The sequence below is a fragment of the Caretta caretta genome, chromosome 3, assembly GCF_965140235.1.
Source record: "Caretta caretta isolate rCarCar2 chromosome 3, rCarCar1.hap1, whole genome shotgun sequence".
Lineage (NCBI taxonomy): Eukaryota > Metazoa > Chordata > Testudines > Cheloniidae > Caretta > Caretta caretta.
This window is the reverse complement of record NC_134208.1, coordinates 116,700,557-116,717,666: the sequence shown is the minus strand read 5'-3', so window position 1 is coordinate 116,717,666 and position 17,110 is coordinate 116,700,557. Positions and strand designations below refer to the sequence as shown.

General features: G+C 41.4%; 1 protein-coding gene across 1 annotated transcript in view; it reads left to right on the top strand.

Annotated features, from left to right (window-relative positions):
• SYNE1 (spectrin repeat containing nuclear envelope protein 1) overlaps nt 1-17,110 on the top strand; it is a 499,708-nt gene that overhangs the window by 11,472 nt on the left and 471,126 nt on the right. Inside the window, exon 2 of the mRNA XM_075126812.1 lies at nt 101-391. Within this exon, the coding sequence (XP_074982913.1) occupies nt 325-391 (67 nt within the window). The 5' untranslated portion in view covers nt 101-324. The remainder of the gene's footprint in view (nt 1-100; nt 392-17,110) is intronic.

Below are 17,110 nucleotides of genomic sequence, written 5' to 3'. Positions count from 1 at the left end.
CATGCCACTCTTTGTGTTAGAATAGCTAATAAGATTATGGGTCTTAGTTTTACAGGAACTGGTGCAGGTTTCTCTAAAGCCCACATCTTTCTTTTTTCAGGCTTCTGAGGTCTGATGAAGGAAGGACAGTGCTGTAGCACAATCATTGCAAGCGAGTACTGTGCTTTCATTGGGGAAGAGGCTGCTGTGACTCATCATAGGCATGCTGTGCTCAAGCTAAGTGACGTTTTCTAAAAGGAAGTAGTCCAAACTCTCCATCCTGTTGAGGTCTGCGGCTTGGTGTGGAGATTCTGTCACTGAAAGCATTCTTGCTGCAAAGAGACCATGGCCTCCTCCAGGCTAGTGGGGAGATCGCCCAGGCATATTGCCGATGTTATGCAAAGGCTTCAAGGTAAGTGACTGATTCTGAATGGTTATATCTGTCATCTGTTCATATAGATAACAAATACAATACTTTTTGAAGCCAGGAAAGCATTTTAAAATTATTTGTACATTTCAAAAACCTACTGTTCTAAACTAATCTATAGGAAAATGTTTGCTTATGATGTGTTTGCAGATTTCTGGTTGTTTCCTCTAGTATTACATTATTAATGATGTTTAAAAGCATATGGCATTATGCAGGGCAGTAGATTGGCAGTCCAGACATCAGGGTTCTATTTCTGGCTTTGCCCCTGACCTGCTCTGCTCAAAGTCAGTTCACCTGTCTGTACCTCAGTTTCCCCATATGTAAATTGGTGATAAAGACACTTACTTTCCTTCTCTGCGTTGAGCACTACAGATGAAAAGTGCTCAATTAATAATAATATTTTAAAAATGATTGCTATTACAATAAGGCCTAGAGGCCCCAAACAAGATTAGGGCCTCATTGTGCTGGGTATTGTTACAGACACACAGTAATGGACAGTCTCTGCCCTGAAGAACTTACAGTATAGAGGCTAAGTGTTGTTATTGTCCGAGTTGATATCCTTACAAATCATGGGACTTCTGGTTATTGTTGCAGTCAGTGGTTATCAAGTAGAACTTAATAAGTTGCTTTAAATCTCTTTATCGCAAACAATCATGGCTAACTGAAATTATAATGTTCACTGAAACTTTTTAAAGTTTATAAACTTAGAAGTAAAAAAGTACCATCTAATATATTTTTTTTAAAAAATGCCTGCATTTTAAAGTATTCACTAACCATCTGTAAACACTTTCTTAGCACCACTTTTGTTGCCAGCACTAGGGTGACATTTAGGGACTAATGGCTCAATCCTGCTCCCATTCAACTCAGTGGAAAAACTCCCATTAACTGTCATTAACTTTAATGTTTCAGGATCAAACCCTAATTTTGCAGTTCCTCAACACACAAAAATTCCATGGACTTCAAGAGTTCAGTGCATAGAATCATCTATGCTTTCTACATCTTGAAGCTTCCTTTGTTCTCCTGTCCTTTTCCTCCCATTTCTGTGTATACAGTCATGGTGGCATGTCTAACCTTAGTCCGCCTGTCAAAAAATGGGACAATCAGTTAGTGTTGTGGGTGTTTACAGGCAACTTTTCCCAGAAGTGATGGGCAGCATGAGAAAAAGCAATAAAGGTGTTGTTTGAAGGTTTAGCAAGTGGAGGGACCTTTGAGCTGAGTAGTGGTTAATGCAATGTAGTGAATCATTCAGATGATGTCATGGTATCCCCTCGCACTGAGGATACCTCTCCAGGGGAGACAGCCCCAGGTATTAGGAAGAGACAGGTAATATTAATGGGGGACTTGATCATTAGAAATATAGAGAGGTGGGTTTGTGATGATTGGGAGAACTACATAGTGAATTGCCTGCTGGGTGCAAAGATTGCAGATCGCTCGAGATATCTAGAAAGGCTTATGTACAGTGCTGGGGAGGAGCTGGTGGTCATGATATAGGTAAGGACCAACGACACAGGGAAAGGTAAGAGAGACATCCCGGAGGCCAAATTTAGGCTTCTAGGTAAGAGACTAATATCCAGGATCTCCAAGGTAGCAATCTCTGAAATGCTTCTTGTTCCAAGCGAAGGGCCAGATAGACAGGCAGAAGTGCGGAGTCTTAATGTATGAGTGAGACAATGGTGTTGGGAGGAAGATTTAGGTTTATCAGGAACTGGGGAACCTTTTGGGAAAGAGGGAGTCTATGCAGGAAGGATGGGCTCCACCTAAACCAAAATGGAACCAGATTGCTGGCATGTAAAATTGAAAAGGTCATAGAACAGTTTTTAAACTAAGGGTTGGGGGAAAGCTGACAGGTGCAGAGGAGCACACAGTTTGGATGGAAACATCTCTTAGGGGAGGAGTTATTAAAGAGGATTCTCTATATCAGGGGAGGGCAAACTTTTGGGCCTGAGGGCCGCATCGGATTTCGGAAACTGTATGGAGGGCCGGTTGGGGAAGGGGTTGTGGCCTGGCCCTCACCTCCTATCCACCCCCCACAGGACTCCTGCCCCATCCAACCCGCCCTGTTCCCTGACGGCCCCCCCGGGACCCATGTCCCATCCACCCCCCCACTTCCGGACCCATGCCCCTAACTGCCCCCTGCCACCCCATCCAACCCCTCTCCTTCCTGCCTGCGCCCCCGGGACCCCTGCCTCATCCAACCACCCCTTCTCCCTGTCCCCTGACTGTACAAGACTGAAACCAGACACGGAGTTGCTTATGAATTTTTAGTCATCAGCATAACCTTTATAAATCATTTTCTAACTTCCTTGCTTTTCAAATGAAAAGCCTGATATTGTGAGGATTTGGCTTCTGCTGCAGTAGTTAAATAAATATTTTACCTTTGGCGAGATTGATAGTAATTGGAGCATAAGCCTTTTATGGGTTGTGGTCCTGCATTATTGATGAGCGGACAATCTGCTGTGCAGCTCCCTTTAGCTCTTACAAAGTACAGCTATCCTATCTCTGTCCTTGTAATCAATTAAATACAACCATGTGAGGACAGACAGGAATGTAGAGGATTGCAGAGCTATGGGCATGGCATAATTGCACTGAATCCCAGGGCCTGCTCCTGCCACGTGCTAAGCATTTTTTTCCCACTGAAAGTGGAGTTGGGGATGCTCAGCAGCTAATAGGAAAAGCCTTGAGTAGGGGACTAGTGCAGAGCCACCACTCTGCCCGCTGCACCGGCTGTACGTCTTCTGTTCCTGCCCTGATGTTGGAGTAGGATGGTGCTTTTCCTTGGCATGGCCAAACTGTGCTGCAAGCTGGTGATGCTGGGCCACTGGAAGGGCCCTTGGAATGACTGGGATTGGGTGACGGGACAGAAAGGTGATGGAAATCCATCTGTGTTCTTTGCCGCTGTGTACTGAGTTTGCTCAGATTCACTTGACGACCTGCCCATAGATGTTTGGGGAAAAAATATTTACTAGTAGGTATCCTTACGTCTAACTTTTGAAATACCTAAAGTAGATATTGTATGTGGATCGAATTACTAATGATCACCCCAGGAAACTTCAGTTGCTGTTATAAAGAGGACGTGATCTGTTGTTCTCCATGCCCACTGAAGGTAGAATAAGAAGTAATGGGCTTAATCTGCAGCAAGGGAGATTTAGGCTACACATTGGAAAAACTTTCTAACTATAAGGGTTGTTAATCACTGGAATAGGCTTCCAAGGGAGGTTGTGGAATTCCCATCATTGGTCATTTTTAAGTATGAGTTGGGCAGGGATGGTCTAGGTTTATTTGGTTGTGCCTAAGTGCTGGGGGCCTGGACGAGAAGAGTTCTCGAGGTCCCTTCCAGCCCTACATTTCTGTGATTCTGTGATTACAGTAGTGCTCAGATCCTCAATCAAGATTGGGACCCTGTTTTCCTGGATGCTATACCAGGATGAATAATACTCATGACATTAGTTCCATTGGTGTCATTGTGATTACTCATGGGAGCAAATGTTAAACATGTAAGGGCCACAATATTAGGCCCAGAATAAGTGCGAGTTTTCCCAGGAATGCAAGAATTCATGTATTCCTCTCCAAAGGAATTATAGCTATTGAGAGATTCAAGATTTTTTAGAGACTTGTAATTGCTGTAAAAATCAAAATATAACCTTCCAAAGATAAAGCTGACAGGTGCAGATTCTAGTGCCTTACGTCTTTGTACTCTTAAGACTGGCATGGGTGTAATTTTGTTCTTTCCTCTAATAATACGCTCATACAGTTAAAGCTGTGTGGTCATGCTTGTGACAATTGTCAAGTAACTCCCATGCAGTCCTGTTACACAAATGACAGTGGGTCAGTTCTCCTTGACCTTGTCACTCTTATATGCTGACTTGTTCTTGCCTGTAAAATGATATCAAAGAGTCAATATGTCATACTACTATTGCAGTTTTTTTTCTCCTTCCCTTTCCTCCCCCTTCCTCTAAATTTGTCATTTGTAATAGCCTTTCTCTGCCAGGTTGGGAGGAAGGAATTGTTTTGGATGGTATTATATTCACTGAATTTTTTCTATAGTATCACAAGTGCATTTTATAATTGTAAAAGTTAAAGCTAACACAAAAGCACACTGTAATGAGATTGATTTTAAAAATAGCAAATAGAGCTGATAACTTCAGAATGTCTGGGTAGTAAAAATTCCACTCAGAAGTTTTCTTTATTTTAGCTGACTATAATAAAATAAATTATAATAGTACTTAGCACTTACATAGTACTCTGAAACGTCAGTGTTCTGTACAACATTTGTTTGTGTTTGATTCACCAGGGAGGGCATTCGCTCCAGGGAGTGGATAGACTGTATTTCCACCACTGACCTCCTTGGAGTTAGTATCACAGGAAGATAGCTTTGACTTATAGTCAACTCCACAGGACCCTCCCAAAGGGGATGCACTGAATCAGGCACTTATAGGCACTGTGACTGTGTCCCTCCTAGTCTGAATGGAACTGGGTGTGTTGTGCTGCTGCAGACTCCCTCCAGGTTCCCTCCCTCCCTCTGGTTCCAGAGACCTTCCACCTGGCTTTGGAAAGAATGCCGTACCCTCATTCAGCAGGGCAGGCAGCAGTGGGAAGAGGAGAGCCAGTGGACTCCAGGTTTGAAGAGAGCCCATTAACTACTGTAACACACACAATAGCCCTGACTGATTTCAGAGACTCAGGAACCAGTTGGCTAAAGGCCCAATAATGATGCTATTTCAGATTACATAACCCTGGATAGGTTCTGTTTTTGTAAGTGGTAGTGACTTCCTTCTGCTAATGCTATCAAAGACAGTGTATTCTTCCTCTGTATATGCCTCCTTCCTTCTCCCCGTCTCACCCTCATTTCTATCTCTTCTTTCTCTTTCTTTCCAATTTTTCTTCTTTCCTTCGCATAAAGGGGGAGCGTCAGTCATAGATCAGCTACCAGAGTCGTCTCCTCATACTGCTTTCCACTCTGCCTCCAACAATCTTCCTGCTTTTGCTGTTTTCCTTCTCTGAAGGCAATGGAACTAAGTCTTGAAGTTAAGCACGTGCTTAAGTGCTTTGCTGAATAGGGGCCAGAGTGCTGAGCATCTTGCTCAATTGAATCTTTATGATTGTTATTTATTATATGTATTACTTTAGCACCTAGGGACTCTAGTCATAGGCACTGTGCCAGGTGTTGTAGAAACACAACAAAAAGATGGACCATGGGCTTAGTCCCTAATCACATTTGCTTCCCACCCACCCTCCTTGCATGGCTGCCTTTCCTCCCAATCCCTGATACTTGCTGTTTCCAAATTTTCCTTCTGGTGCCTTCTCTTTGTGGACTCTTCTTCCCTAAAATTTCCCAGTTGGATTCCAGGGATTGTTTGTGAAGTACAGCAGTTACTGTGTTAATTTGTTTTTCCTCCTTAACTTGGCTGGAAGACTCATTCAGTTAACTCATTACCCACTGGAACTGGGTTAAAGGGAAATGTAATCAATAGCATTCCCTTACAGTATCTCTCATATAGAAGGACCAGGAAGAATTAAAAGATTTGTATTAGTGAAGTAAGAAGAAGCAAGTCCAAATGATGATTTGCAAATGTTTCTGCAAAATTTGAATGTTGACAGCTGATATGTTGCTTAGCAGGAAATTGATTTGTTATAATGTGAGAGAGATATAGGTGAGAAATACTCAAGAGAAAATGTTTGGAAACTAAGATGTGTGAGGAAAGGATAAGAGAGCTGGACATGTTCAATACAGAGAAAAAGAGACTGGGGAGACTCGATAACTGTTTAGGACAAAATAGAAGAGGAGAAAAAAGGCTAGTTGTTTTAATTTTTTAATGGACAAGCTAAAATGTAAAAGGTTTAAGCTGCAGCCAGGGAGATCCAGGTTAAATATTAGTTAAAACTGCACAAGTGGAGCTGCCAAAGCTGGTTGTGAAATTGTCATTGCTCGATATATTTAAGGCTTGACTAGACACCGTCTATTAGTGGTGACTGAATATACTGCAATCAGTCCTGTGGTGGTGCAAGGATATGGAATAAGAGACCCATTAGAGTTCCCTTCCAACGCAGGTGATCCAGTAAAGATATGCTGAGGTAATCTAGTATTTTGCTAAAACCCTGACATAGCATTGTCCTGAATCATCTTTAGGAGCTACAGAAACTTATTGAAAAGGATATCAAGAAAAAGTGGCATGAATTAGTCCTAAAAAACCCCCAAAACATGCACTGGTTGTTCTGTGTGATGTTGTATTGCAATGTTTTGCAATATGGATCAACAAAAATAGTTCAGTATAAAGGACCATATGCTGTCCTTGATCCACAGTATATCACTTTATATGACGCTTTGTGTTCATTTGTATGCTCTCCTCAGGAGAAGTTGTGTGTGAGGGCACTAGGTGGGATGAAGCATTCATTTTAGTGCAGTGAAATTAAAGGGGGAGTGTAGAGTGGAGAATGTACTTACTGAGTTTTTGTTCATTAATTCACTCTTTTTTTATTTTATTTTATTTTATTTTATTTTAAAGGATTTGTTTGCAAATCCTTCTGAGCAGTTTTAAAAATACAATTTCTTTTCCTACTGATTTTGCCATTTTCATTTATCCTTTCTTATTTCTTTTCATCCCAGAATGAATTGCTGTGCACAGACCAAGAAGCTCCTATTTAGTTTTCTTCCTCACTTCTTCCCCACACTTACTGATAATGTTAGCACAGTTCTCAAACAAGGGTTGGCTAGTTAACTTCTGCTCTTCCTTCTGGCTGTCTGTCGAGTACAAAGCACTAGAACAGGGGTGGCCAACTTGAGCCTGAGAAGGAGCCAGAATTTACCAAGGAGTAAGAATTTGCCAAAGAGCCACAGTAATACGTCAGCAGCCCCCCATCAGCTCCCCCGTCCCCGCTCCCAGCGCCTCCAGCCCACCGGCTGCCCTGCTGATCAACCCCTCCCGCTCGCTCCCTCCCTGCACCTCCCGATCAGCTGTTTCGTGGAGTGCAGGAGGCTCGGAGGGGAGAGGGAAGAGCAGGCACGGCAGGCTCAGGGGAGGGGGTGGGAAGGGGTGGAGTGGGGGCAGGGCCTGTGGCAGAGCCAGGGGTTAAGCAGTGAGCGCCCTTCTGCACATTGGAAAGTTGGGCACCGGTAGCTCCAGCCCCGGAGTCGGTGCCTATACAAGGAGCTGCATATTAACTTCTGAAGAGCCGCATGTGGTTCAGGAGCCACAGGTTGGCCACCCCTGCACTAGAGGGACTACAGAAAGTGTAATGTAAGAAAAAATATACTCCTCTATTGAGCAATGGATTTTAAAAAATTATTATCTAAGAACCTACTGCTTCAGATTATAAAACTGTTGGGGTAAATTCTATTTTCCATGGCAGAAAATGATTAAAATTCCACCGTACCCACTGGTTTGGCTCATTCTTGGGGAAGTGGTTTGTAAGTGACCGCAGTTCTCCTATGGAAAAATGAAAATACAGAGTGACCATTTATCTTACACAGTTACTTTGAAAGGTATGTCCAGTACACTATGCTTATTATGGCCAAGAACTAACACAAGTCTCAGAATATATATGATATTTAAGGCATTAAACATTGCCATAAGACAGTCAGTCATTTTTGCTGACAAAATCGAAGGGGCTGATATTTTGGGACTTCTAAGTGTGAAAAGAAAAGTGTCAACTATGAAGATAGCTGTGAGGGTGTAACCTTAACAATGAGTTGTTATAAGTTGGTCCCATGTCCACGGTTCTCAAGTTTGCTAAGAATGAAAGTAGCACAGTGTTGGTTATGAGTGTGAGCAACACCTATATTTTGTGATGGAACTGCAGATCTAATATAGCATGGTTTTAGTAACAGAGTTGGGTTTACAGGGCAAATACATAAAGTCCTATGGCTGGCTTTCAGACCATTTCAGAATACCTCTTTCTAAACAGATTATGGCACTGTGACCATTCATTAGCTTTGTAACATCTAGTTCTATCCCTTTGTAAAAATGATCAGACAAGACTGGCAAGGGCTGGAGGGGAGTGGGAGGAGAATTCTTTTTTTTTTTTTTGGAGGGTTGTTTCATTGTCCAAACAAATTAATTTTCAGGCTACAACCAGCAAAGCACAAAATCTGCCTATGAGAAAACCCCCACCACAAAGTCCTCCCCAATAAAGCTCTGTCTCTATCTTATCGATTTAAAATGCTCCCATCACAGTGCTATTTAGGTATTGGTTCATACCATTATGAAGTATTGTCTGAACTATCATTATATAGAACATACATATTAATTGGTGTTCAACTGTTTTAATTCGTGTAACTTCTTTATTGTTTCACCAGATTTTGTATTGGTACATAGGGTTTAGTTCTTTTAAGAGGATTATTCATTCATTCATGCACATTGGTTTAACTGTCTCTGCAGAATCCGTGCAAGCTGTTTATAATACTATTAAGCTTATGACACAAACCAGGGGAACCAATGGAATTTCATGTTAAGGACTATTCTGTAACTCAGCATGGTACAGCATGTGTCCTGGAAGTAGGACTGACTTCACATTGACCACAGCTGGTACTGCAGAATGACAGTTATAGATTTACTTTGCCGTAATTCATGGTTTGCTTAGCTGTGCCAGCATACTTCTAGGGAAAATCGGCCACCTCTTTCATGGGTGCAGAGGGCACTGCATGCTTTGGAATGGCATAGTAATGATGCAAAAGGGGGAACAGGATTGCTCTAGACTGAACAGATGATATGCACCCTCTGAGACAGACCCTCAGCTGGTGTAGATTGTCATACTGCATAAATTGCCATTGTTCCATTGACTACAATCCATTGGAGGCAATGGAACTATGACAATTTACATCTGCTGAGCATCTGCCTTTCTATGTGCCGATGATCACATTTCTGTATAGGATCTCGGTAACCTACTGCTCAGAGGAGTTTTGGGAAAGGGTCATTGGATCCATGACTTCGTGAACCCACCAGCTGTCCCCTAGGGGCTGATCATAGCGCTCTAAAGTCAATGGAAGTATTCGCATATGTGTATAGAATGAAGTGGGCTGCACTACACATAGGAACAACTGTATGAACAGCAGCAGCAGATAAGGAGTAGCTCTGCTGCCACTCCACAGTCCTGGGAGTAGGATACCTCACCTCACAACTCCAACTCCCTTGGGGAGTCATGGGCCAAGCCTATATCCTCAGGCTTGTTGCAAAGTAAGGTACAGGATTTGGCTCTTTCATTAACATGTCATATTTGTTTATTGATGGGAAAACATGGTTGTCCCAATTTTTGGGCTATGGACTCATTTCTGTCACATAAATTAAAATGGAGTAATGTTGCAGCTATGCTTGTCTAAAAACATTTCTCTGTATTCTGTTTGCTCTGTATTCTGTTTGTTAATGTCTCAGGGGTCTCATTTTTATTCTTTTTGTCATTGTCTAACTCACCTTTGATTTTTTATATTTAGTTTTGTCCTTGCTTTAACATAAACTAAGGCTGTGTCTGCAATATGGTTGCTACAATGGCACAGCTATGGTGCTGCAGCTATGCCACTGTAGAACAGAGGCTTCTTACAGCGACGAAGGGGTTTTTCCATCGTTATAGGTAATCTGCCTCTCTGAGCAACAGTAGTTAGGCTGATGGAAGAATTTCAGACATGTCTACATTGGGGAATAGGTACAGATTTTTTCACACCCCTGAGCACCATAGCTATGTCAACCTAACTTTTAAACGTAGACCAGTCCTAAAATGGCACAGCCATCCCTAGTCTGAGAATGAGTCAGAACTGAGACTGAGGGCATGTCTTCACTAGCAATGTTAAAGCGCTGCCCCCATGACGGGAGTAGTGATACTAGTCAGCTCTGTGTTCTTGGGGAACCAGGGTGCAGTATCCAGCCTTTCTGACTCATTGAAAGACACCCCCTAACCAGCCTCTGTTTAAACCAAAACCCATCAGAGAAAAAAAACTTGCAGAGAGCAGTGAAGGGCGTTGGGAGACACACCTAGATCCCTCCTGACAAGGGTGACAAGATTAAGACATCTCCATTAGCATACAGAATGGAAAACAGAGACAACTCCCTTAGCCTCATCTGCATGAAAGGTGGGACAGGGAGACATCTCAATTTGCATACAGAATGGAGAACAGAGAACCGCACTGAACTCTGGGATCAGAAAAGCAGGGATGCACTGCATCTTGGGAATCTCTGCTCCAGATGTTAATGAACCTACGCCTGCACACACCCAGCTCAGCAGTTATCAGACCAATTCTAGTAATAAATCCTCGATTGATATCCAAAATACTGAAGCAGCCTTTTATTCTTTGCGAGCTCCCTGGAAGAAAACACCACCCATCGCCAAGAGTGATCAGCTCCTATTGTCTAGCCTAAAGAAAACCCTTAAGTCATCAGTTTTCCCATAAACAAATCTAGTGTTCTGCCGTGAACCATTGTATTTTCTCTACAAAACCCCCTACCTATGCCCAAGTAAGTGTTCTGATGCTTAGATCCAAACTATGCATCAGTTTCACTGGGACTCCGTCTTCTCCTGACTGATCGTGCTGGGGGCTCTGTCTGTCTCCTGCCTTCAGGACCCTGGGCTACCACCATCACCTGGGAACCCCGACCAGTTCAAGCCTCCTGGAGAGGGTGAGATCCCCCTCTTTCTCTCTCTCTGTTCACCTTTCTACCTCAGGTATTAACCTTTAATAATGTATCTTATGTTGGTTTAGGCTCTCCTTGTGTAGTTATCACTATTATTCAAGAAATAACTTTTATGGTTAAGTTGGTTGCTTCTCTCGCTCTCAATGAACTCTACTCTTTTGTGTTTTTAGCTTCCCCGATTTACTCTGCAGGAGCGCTTCTTTTACCTAGGCTAAAGATCCCTGTAGTGCCCAAAAATACTGTGGGGTTTGCTCATCAAGTGGGTTACTATCAGTACAAGTGTAACGTGAAAGTGGGATAGGGACGTGTTAAACCTGTGGCACATAAGGGGTGAGCAGCTGAAAGTGCTGCTCAGCCCAGGCTATTGAGCCCAGGGGCACATGAGGGTGACAGCGGAAAAGTGCTGCTTAACCCAGCCCATTGAGTACAGGGACAGATAAGGGGGTCATCTTGAGGGTGCTGATTGACCCGGTCCACTCAGGCTTGCTCTGTTAGTGTGTGTGTGTTCATCTAGTTCTAGGGTTGGAGGAACCCAGCCCCGGGGAACCTAGGTCCTGCAGGATAGCTCCATTGGGAGGGGACTTGCAGAAGGAAGGAGTAGAGCTCCATATGAACACACAAGTGACACAAGCAGCACATTGACAGAATTACAGAACCGCCCCCGCCCCAGAAGAGTAACCCTAATAAATGAGCGTACCCCAAAGTAACGGGAAAATCTGGTAACAGTAGCTACCAGCGCTGGTGCACTGTGTACGCTGGCGCTTTACAGCGCTGAAACTTGCTGTGCTCTGGGGGGGTGTTTTTTCACCCCCCTGAGCAAGAAAGTTTCAGCGCTGTAAAGTGGCAGTGTAGACAAGGCCTAAATCTTGTCTTTCCCACTGTGTTAGCTTGAGCTATAACTGGAGAGTTGCCCCAGTCCATACAGAAAAATATCTAGCTTGAGGGAAGTGGTGCTTTAAACTTGAGCTAGTGGGGCAGAAGCTCCAGGGCTGCTGATGCTGGAGCTAGTAATGCTGGGGGGATGGGGCGTCTGTAGTACAGCTCCTCGTCAGATGCTGATCCAGTCACTCTGATAACCAGATCGCTCCGTGTAGCTGGAGTGTTGTTTTGCAGTGTGGATACTTTCATTCCACTTGCATTTGAGACAGGCGAACTACTTGAATAGAATAATTAGGTAATTAGTAACCTGAAAAGAGTAAAGCTTGAGTGGAGTAACCCAAAATAACTGTTGCTGTGAAGATAAGCCTTATGTTATAGTGTATTTCAAATGTAAATTAAAATTCGAATGCCTAAATGATGCTATGGATAATATCAACCCAGTTTGATAACTTTTGTCTGTTTGAAATAAATCTGATTAACAGTCTAAAATTATAAATCTACATTGCATGCCACTGTGGATTCCTAATGGATCACGGATTTGGAGCATCATAACAATTCCAAAGGAACTGTTACAATATTACTATAGAATACTGATACCAAAACACATTTAGCAAGAGTAATTTCTAGGGATATATGCAGCAGTCACTTTTCTAACCTTAATAATGAGTTATTTTACCATGTATTAAGTTGGTCCCATGTCCACATTTCAAAAAGCAAAACTTTACTTTAGAGCAGTGTTTCTCAACCTATTTACAATTGTGGGCAGCATATGAGGCTCTCTATTTGTTTATGTGATCTGCATCCACACAATATAGATACTACCTGTATGGCCCTGAGAATGTCACCTGAGCTGTGGTTGTGTGCTGATTAGGCCACAAGTGGGCCAAGGGTTGAGAACCCCTGCATTAGAGGAATAAAACATTTGAAATGAGAGAAACCTGTTTTATTTTTCCATTTACTAACTTAAAAATATTCAAACACATTTTATTTAAATTTGAAACCACATGTTCATTTCACTTTATACCAAGTTTCAGCCTGAGGTTAGTTTTTATTGAATAAGTTTTTAAAAACCCTCAGAAATGGAGTTTATAATGGAAATGTTGACTCAGCCATAGTAGCAGACCAGCCAAGATTGCTATAGTACAATTTTTCTTGGTGCTTTTTTCCTCCTGAATTGAATGTTTATTGAAGTGGTCTTGAAATGTATTGAATGCATTTTCCCAATTCAGCAGCATTTTACTATCAGGAATACTTGCTAACAAAGATCAGATTATTTGATACAGAACATTAGCTGCTACATTTTTCTCTGTGGACAATTTAGAGGCAACGATGCTTTGCAATAATTAGGTACCAAGTAGCATTCTTATAGGTTACAGGTTCTGGTTTAGTTGTCTCCAAAGGAAGCACAAGACTATTTTTCCATGTTGTTGGTTACTTAATAAGGATTAAGATGGAAAAACTGTACTGCAAACAGAAAACTGACCGCCAGAAAAATAAATGTTACTATTATATTTTTATAGTGAAAAGTACAGATTGCGCTTAGATGGACTGATAAATCTGTTTTCTATTCTGAAAGTATAAGTACTAGGTTATAAGTAGAAGATGAAATCCCTTTTAAATTAGCTCTGCGTTGTTTGTGTTTCATCCAAAAAACCTTGAAATAATTGCATACACATTTATATGTGTTTGGCCATTTTTGTTGAGAGCCAAAAATCTTGGATTTTGTGGTCAACAAAATAAGAGCATTTTCCTTACTTTAATATTACTGCCAAAGCAGATTTCTACAATATCGACTGGAGACAACATGGTGTCCTTTGCAGTTTTTAGAGTGTCTTCAGAAGCAAACATCTGAATTACAAGAATTATAATTAATTTTAAGAGCCTGTCTTATAATATTTCTACAAGTTTCTATTTAGTGTCTTACACTGCATAGCAACAACATAGTATGTGAGTACCTAGGATTCATGAAGACTTCTGGGCTGTGTAGCTTATGTGCTGCTGGAACTATTGCTCGGTAGCTGTAGAAGATAGGCAATGGATGTTTACTCAGAACTCCATGTTCTGCCTTTGTTTGACTGGATCACTGATGTTATTAGTGATGCCACATAGGACGTTGTCAAAGCCATATCAAAAAACATGGTGGCCTCTGTTTCACATCACTGGATTGAACAATTAGCAGCAAATTCTTCCTCAAAGTTCTTTCTAGTTCTTTCACCTGCCCATGGTGTCATTATGGATGCCCGTCAGCATACTATCTGAGCACCAGCCAAACATTTTAAAAAGACATAATACATCTCTCTCCCTTCCCAGACAGTAGGAGAAAATGGTTCATTAGAATAAGCTTTTTTTTTTTGTAGGAGGAGGTGGGGGAGGGAGCTGGGTTAGTGTGTGTGTGTGTGTGTGTGTGTGTGGTGTGCATGTGCGCATGAATGAGAGGGGGAGTGGAGGGAATACTGATGAAAAGTGAGGCTGAAGACATGAGTGTTGTTCAGTTCTAAATGTGAGGGAGGTCTGTTTTCATTCTTATCTTTGATGTTAATGAGTCAAGTAGTGTTGGTCCATCTCTCATGAAAGTTTTGTCTCCTGCACTCCTGAGCCTCTTTATCGGTTGACAGTCTGTTTTTTTCCAGGAGATCAAAGTTGTTGATGAAGAGGTGATCTTTCAGGTAGTCAAAATCAATCCTATAGAGGGCTTTAAAGATCAAGACAGAGAACATCAAACTCAATTCTGTATTCAGTGGCAAACCAGTGCGGAGAGCATTATTACCAAGCAATTGTGTTTTGTATTAGCTGGAGCTTTTTCTGGGCTTGTAGCTTCACTGATAGATATGAATTGCAGTAATCAAGTCTGGAACTCACGAATACATGGGTCATTGTAGCCAGATTTGAGCCTGATTGAATAGGACATTAGGCTAATTAAGTTGGATTTATAGCTGCTTTTCCTCACTGGAGTGGTGCAATGCATCAAGGACCAGATTTTTAAAGGTATTTAGGCATCTACAGATGCAAATAGGTGCCTACTGTGATTTTCAAAAGTACCTAAGTGCCTAGCTGTGTTTTCAGATGCCTAAATACCTTTAGAAATCTGACCCCCCAAGAGCATAAAGGTGAATCTGGCCCATGATTTGGGATATTATTTCCATTTAGTTATCAGGAGTCTGGAGGACTTGATTATTTTTAGATCTGGTTAATACCATAAAAATGTTAACATTTTTGAATTCTGATTTTTCATTCATGACCAGTCTCATAAAAAGTTACTGAGAGAAGAATCACAGGCATCCCTTTTTGTTCTTTAATACACATAAATTATATTAAAACTGATGCTATCTATATAGCAATCTTGTTGAATATAAAGCTCTGGAATATTACTGCAGAGCTGGTGCTGACTGCTAAGTGAGCAGACAGGAATGCATCTTGTTTCTTAATATTGGCTGTCTCAGTAGTGGAGCAATATATTATAGAAAAGGGAAGAATACGTTGCATAATTTTCTTTGACTAGAATGTAACACTGTTGCACAAAAAGCGAACATCATGCTGGGATCTATTAACAGGAGTGTTGTAAGCAAAAGACTAGATATAATTCTTCCACTCTACTCATCACTAATAAGGTCTCAGCTTTATCCATCCAGTCCTGGGCGCCACACTTCGGGAAAGATGTAGAAAATTGGAGAATATCCAGAGGAGAGCAACAAAAGGATTGCAGATCTAGGAAATATGACCTATGATGAAAGACTGAAAAGAATGGGTTTGCTTAGTCTGGAGAAGAAGGCTGAGGGGGAACATAACAGTCTTCCAGTACATAAAATGTTATTATAAAGAGGATGGTGATAAATTTGTTTTCCTTATCCACTGAGGACAGGACAAGAAGTAAGGGGCTTACTGTCAAGGTAGTTAAGCACTGGAACAAATTACCTAAGGGGGTTGTAGAATCTCCATCATAGGAGGTTTAAAGAACAGGTTAGACAAACACCTGTCAGGGATGGTCTGGATAATACTTAGTCCTGACTCAGTGCAGGGAACTGGACTAGATGACCTATCAAGGTCTCTTGAAGTCCTGCATTTCTATGATTTTTCCTGCTCCAGTTTGTTAGCACAGTATTTAGAATGTCCTTTTGCTTGAGCAGTGTGCTGATGTAATATACAGAATATCTACATAATACTTTTTCAGGATTCCTGAAGCTGAAGCTTGGCTTTATATTCGTGTTGTTACTAAGAAATCTATGGGTGTGACAAACTGTCCAAAGGTGGCTTGAATAGTTAACTGAATCTGAAAGGTTAATTTTAATGTTTACAGCTAGTTCCTAAGAAGCTAAACCCTCCATTCTCTCTTTAGGCTTGCAAAGCTTAAGAACCATGTTTGCTCTCTCAATGATTTTGTGTTTGACGTTTTAGTGAATAATTTAAACATATCCATGTGTCCGTTCCCTACATAAACATGTTTGTTTTTATAACCCTGCATCACATTTATTGTTACCTTCCTGAATCTGTTGTTACCTTCGTGACTGTGAATGGTGGTAAAACATCTTGTTGAGTTAAGTATGTTTAAACTTGCTCTCACTTGCCAGAGTTCAGGTCTGGTAAAAAAACCGTGTAGATGTTTCTGGTTATAGTGTTATGAGGTCGCTCTCCTGAAATACTTCAGAATAGAAGGACTATGTTTGGGTGGAGGAGAGAGAGGTGGCAATGGTGTAAAGAAAGATGATATGAAGACTTTCAAGTACCATTTCAAACTACTGTATGCAGTGGGGAAAAAATGAAGCAGAGAATACCTCGGTACAAACAGCAAAATTTGAATAACAAACTATTATATTTTTAAATTTGTCCCAGCTAGATTGAGATTAACCAGTATTTTTGCATTAGACTGAGTGTAGGAAACAGAAGGAAAATGTTGGCTTTGTTGAATGTAAGTCTTGCACACTTCAGTCTCATCTGAATTGTGTATGGCATCTTCACTTTAAATTCCTAAAGACTTCGATGTAGCTAGAAATATCAGAGAACTTAATCTGGAATATAAGAGATGTATAGAAGGCCACAATTATGTGGTTGGGTTAAATTTTCAAGAGACACTTTGAAAGGGACTTGAACCCCTATCATGTTTAACGAACACTGAAGAAGAGATTAGAGTAGATGGGTCAAAATTAGAGGCTGCAGAAGAGTTTCTGGACCTGCTAGATATTTGTTATTCTAAAGCAGGAGTGTGGTGGAAAGA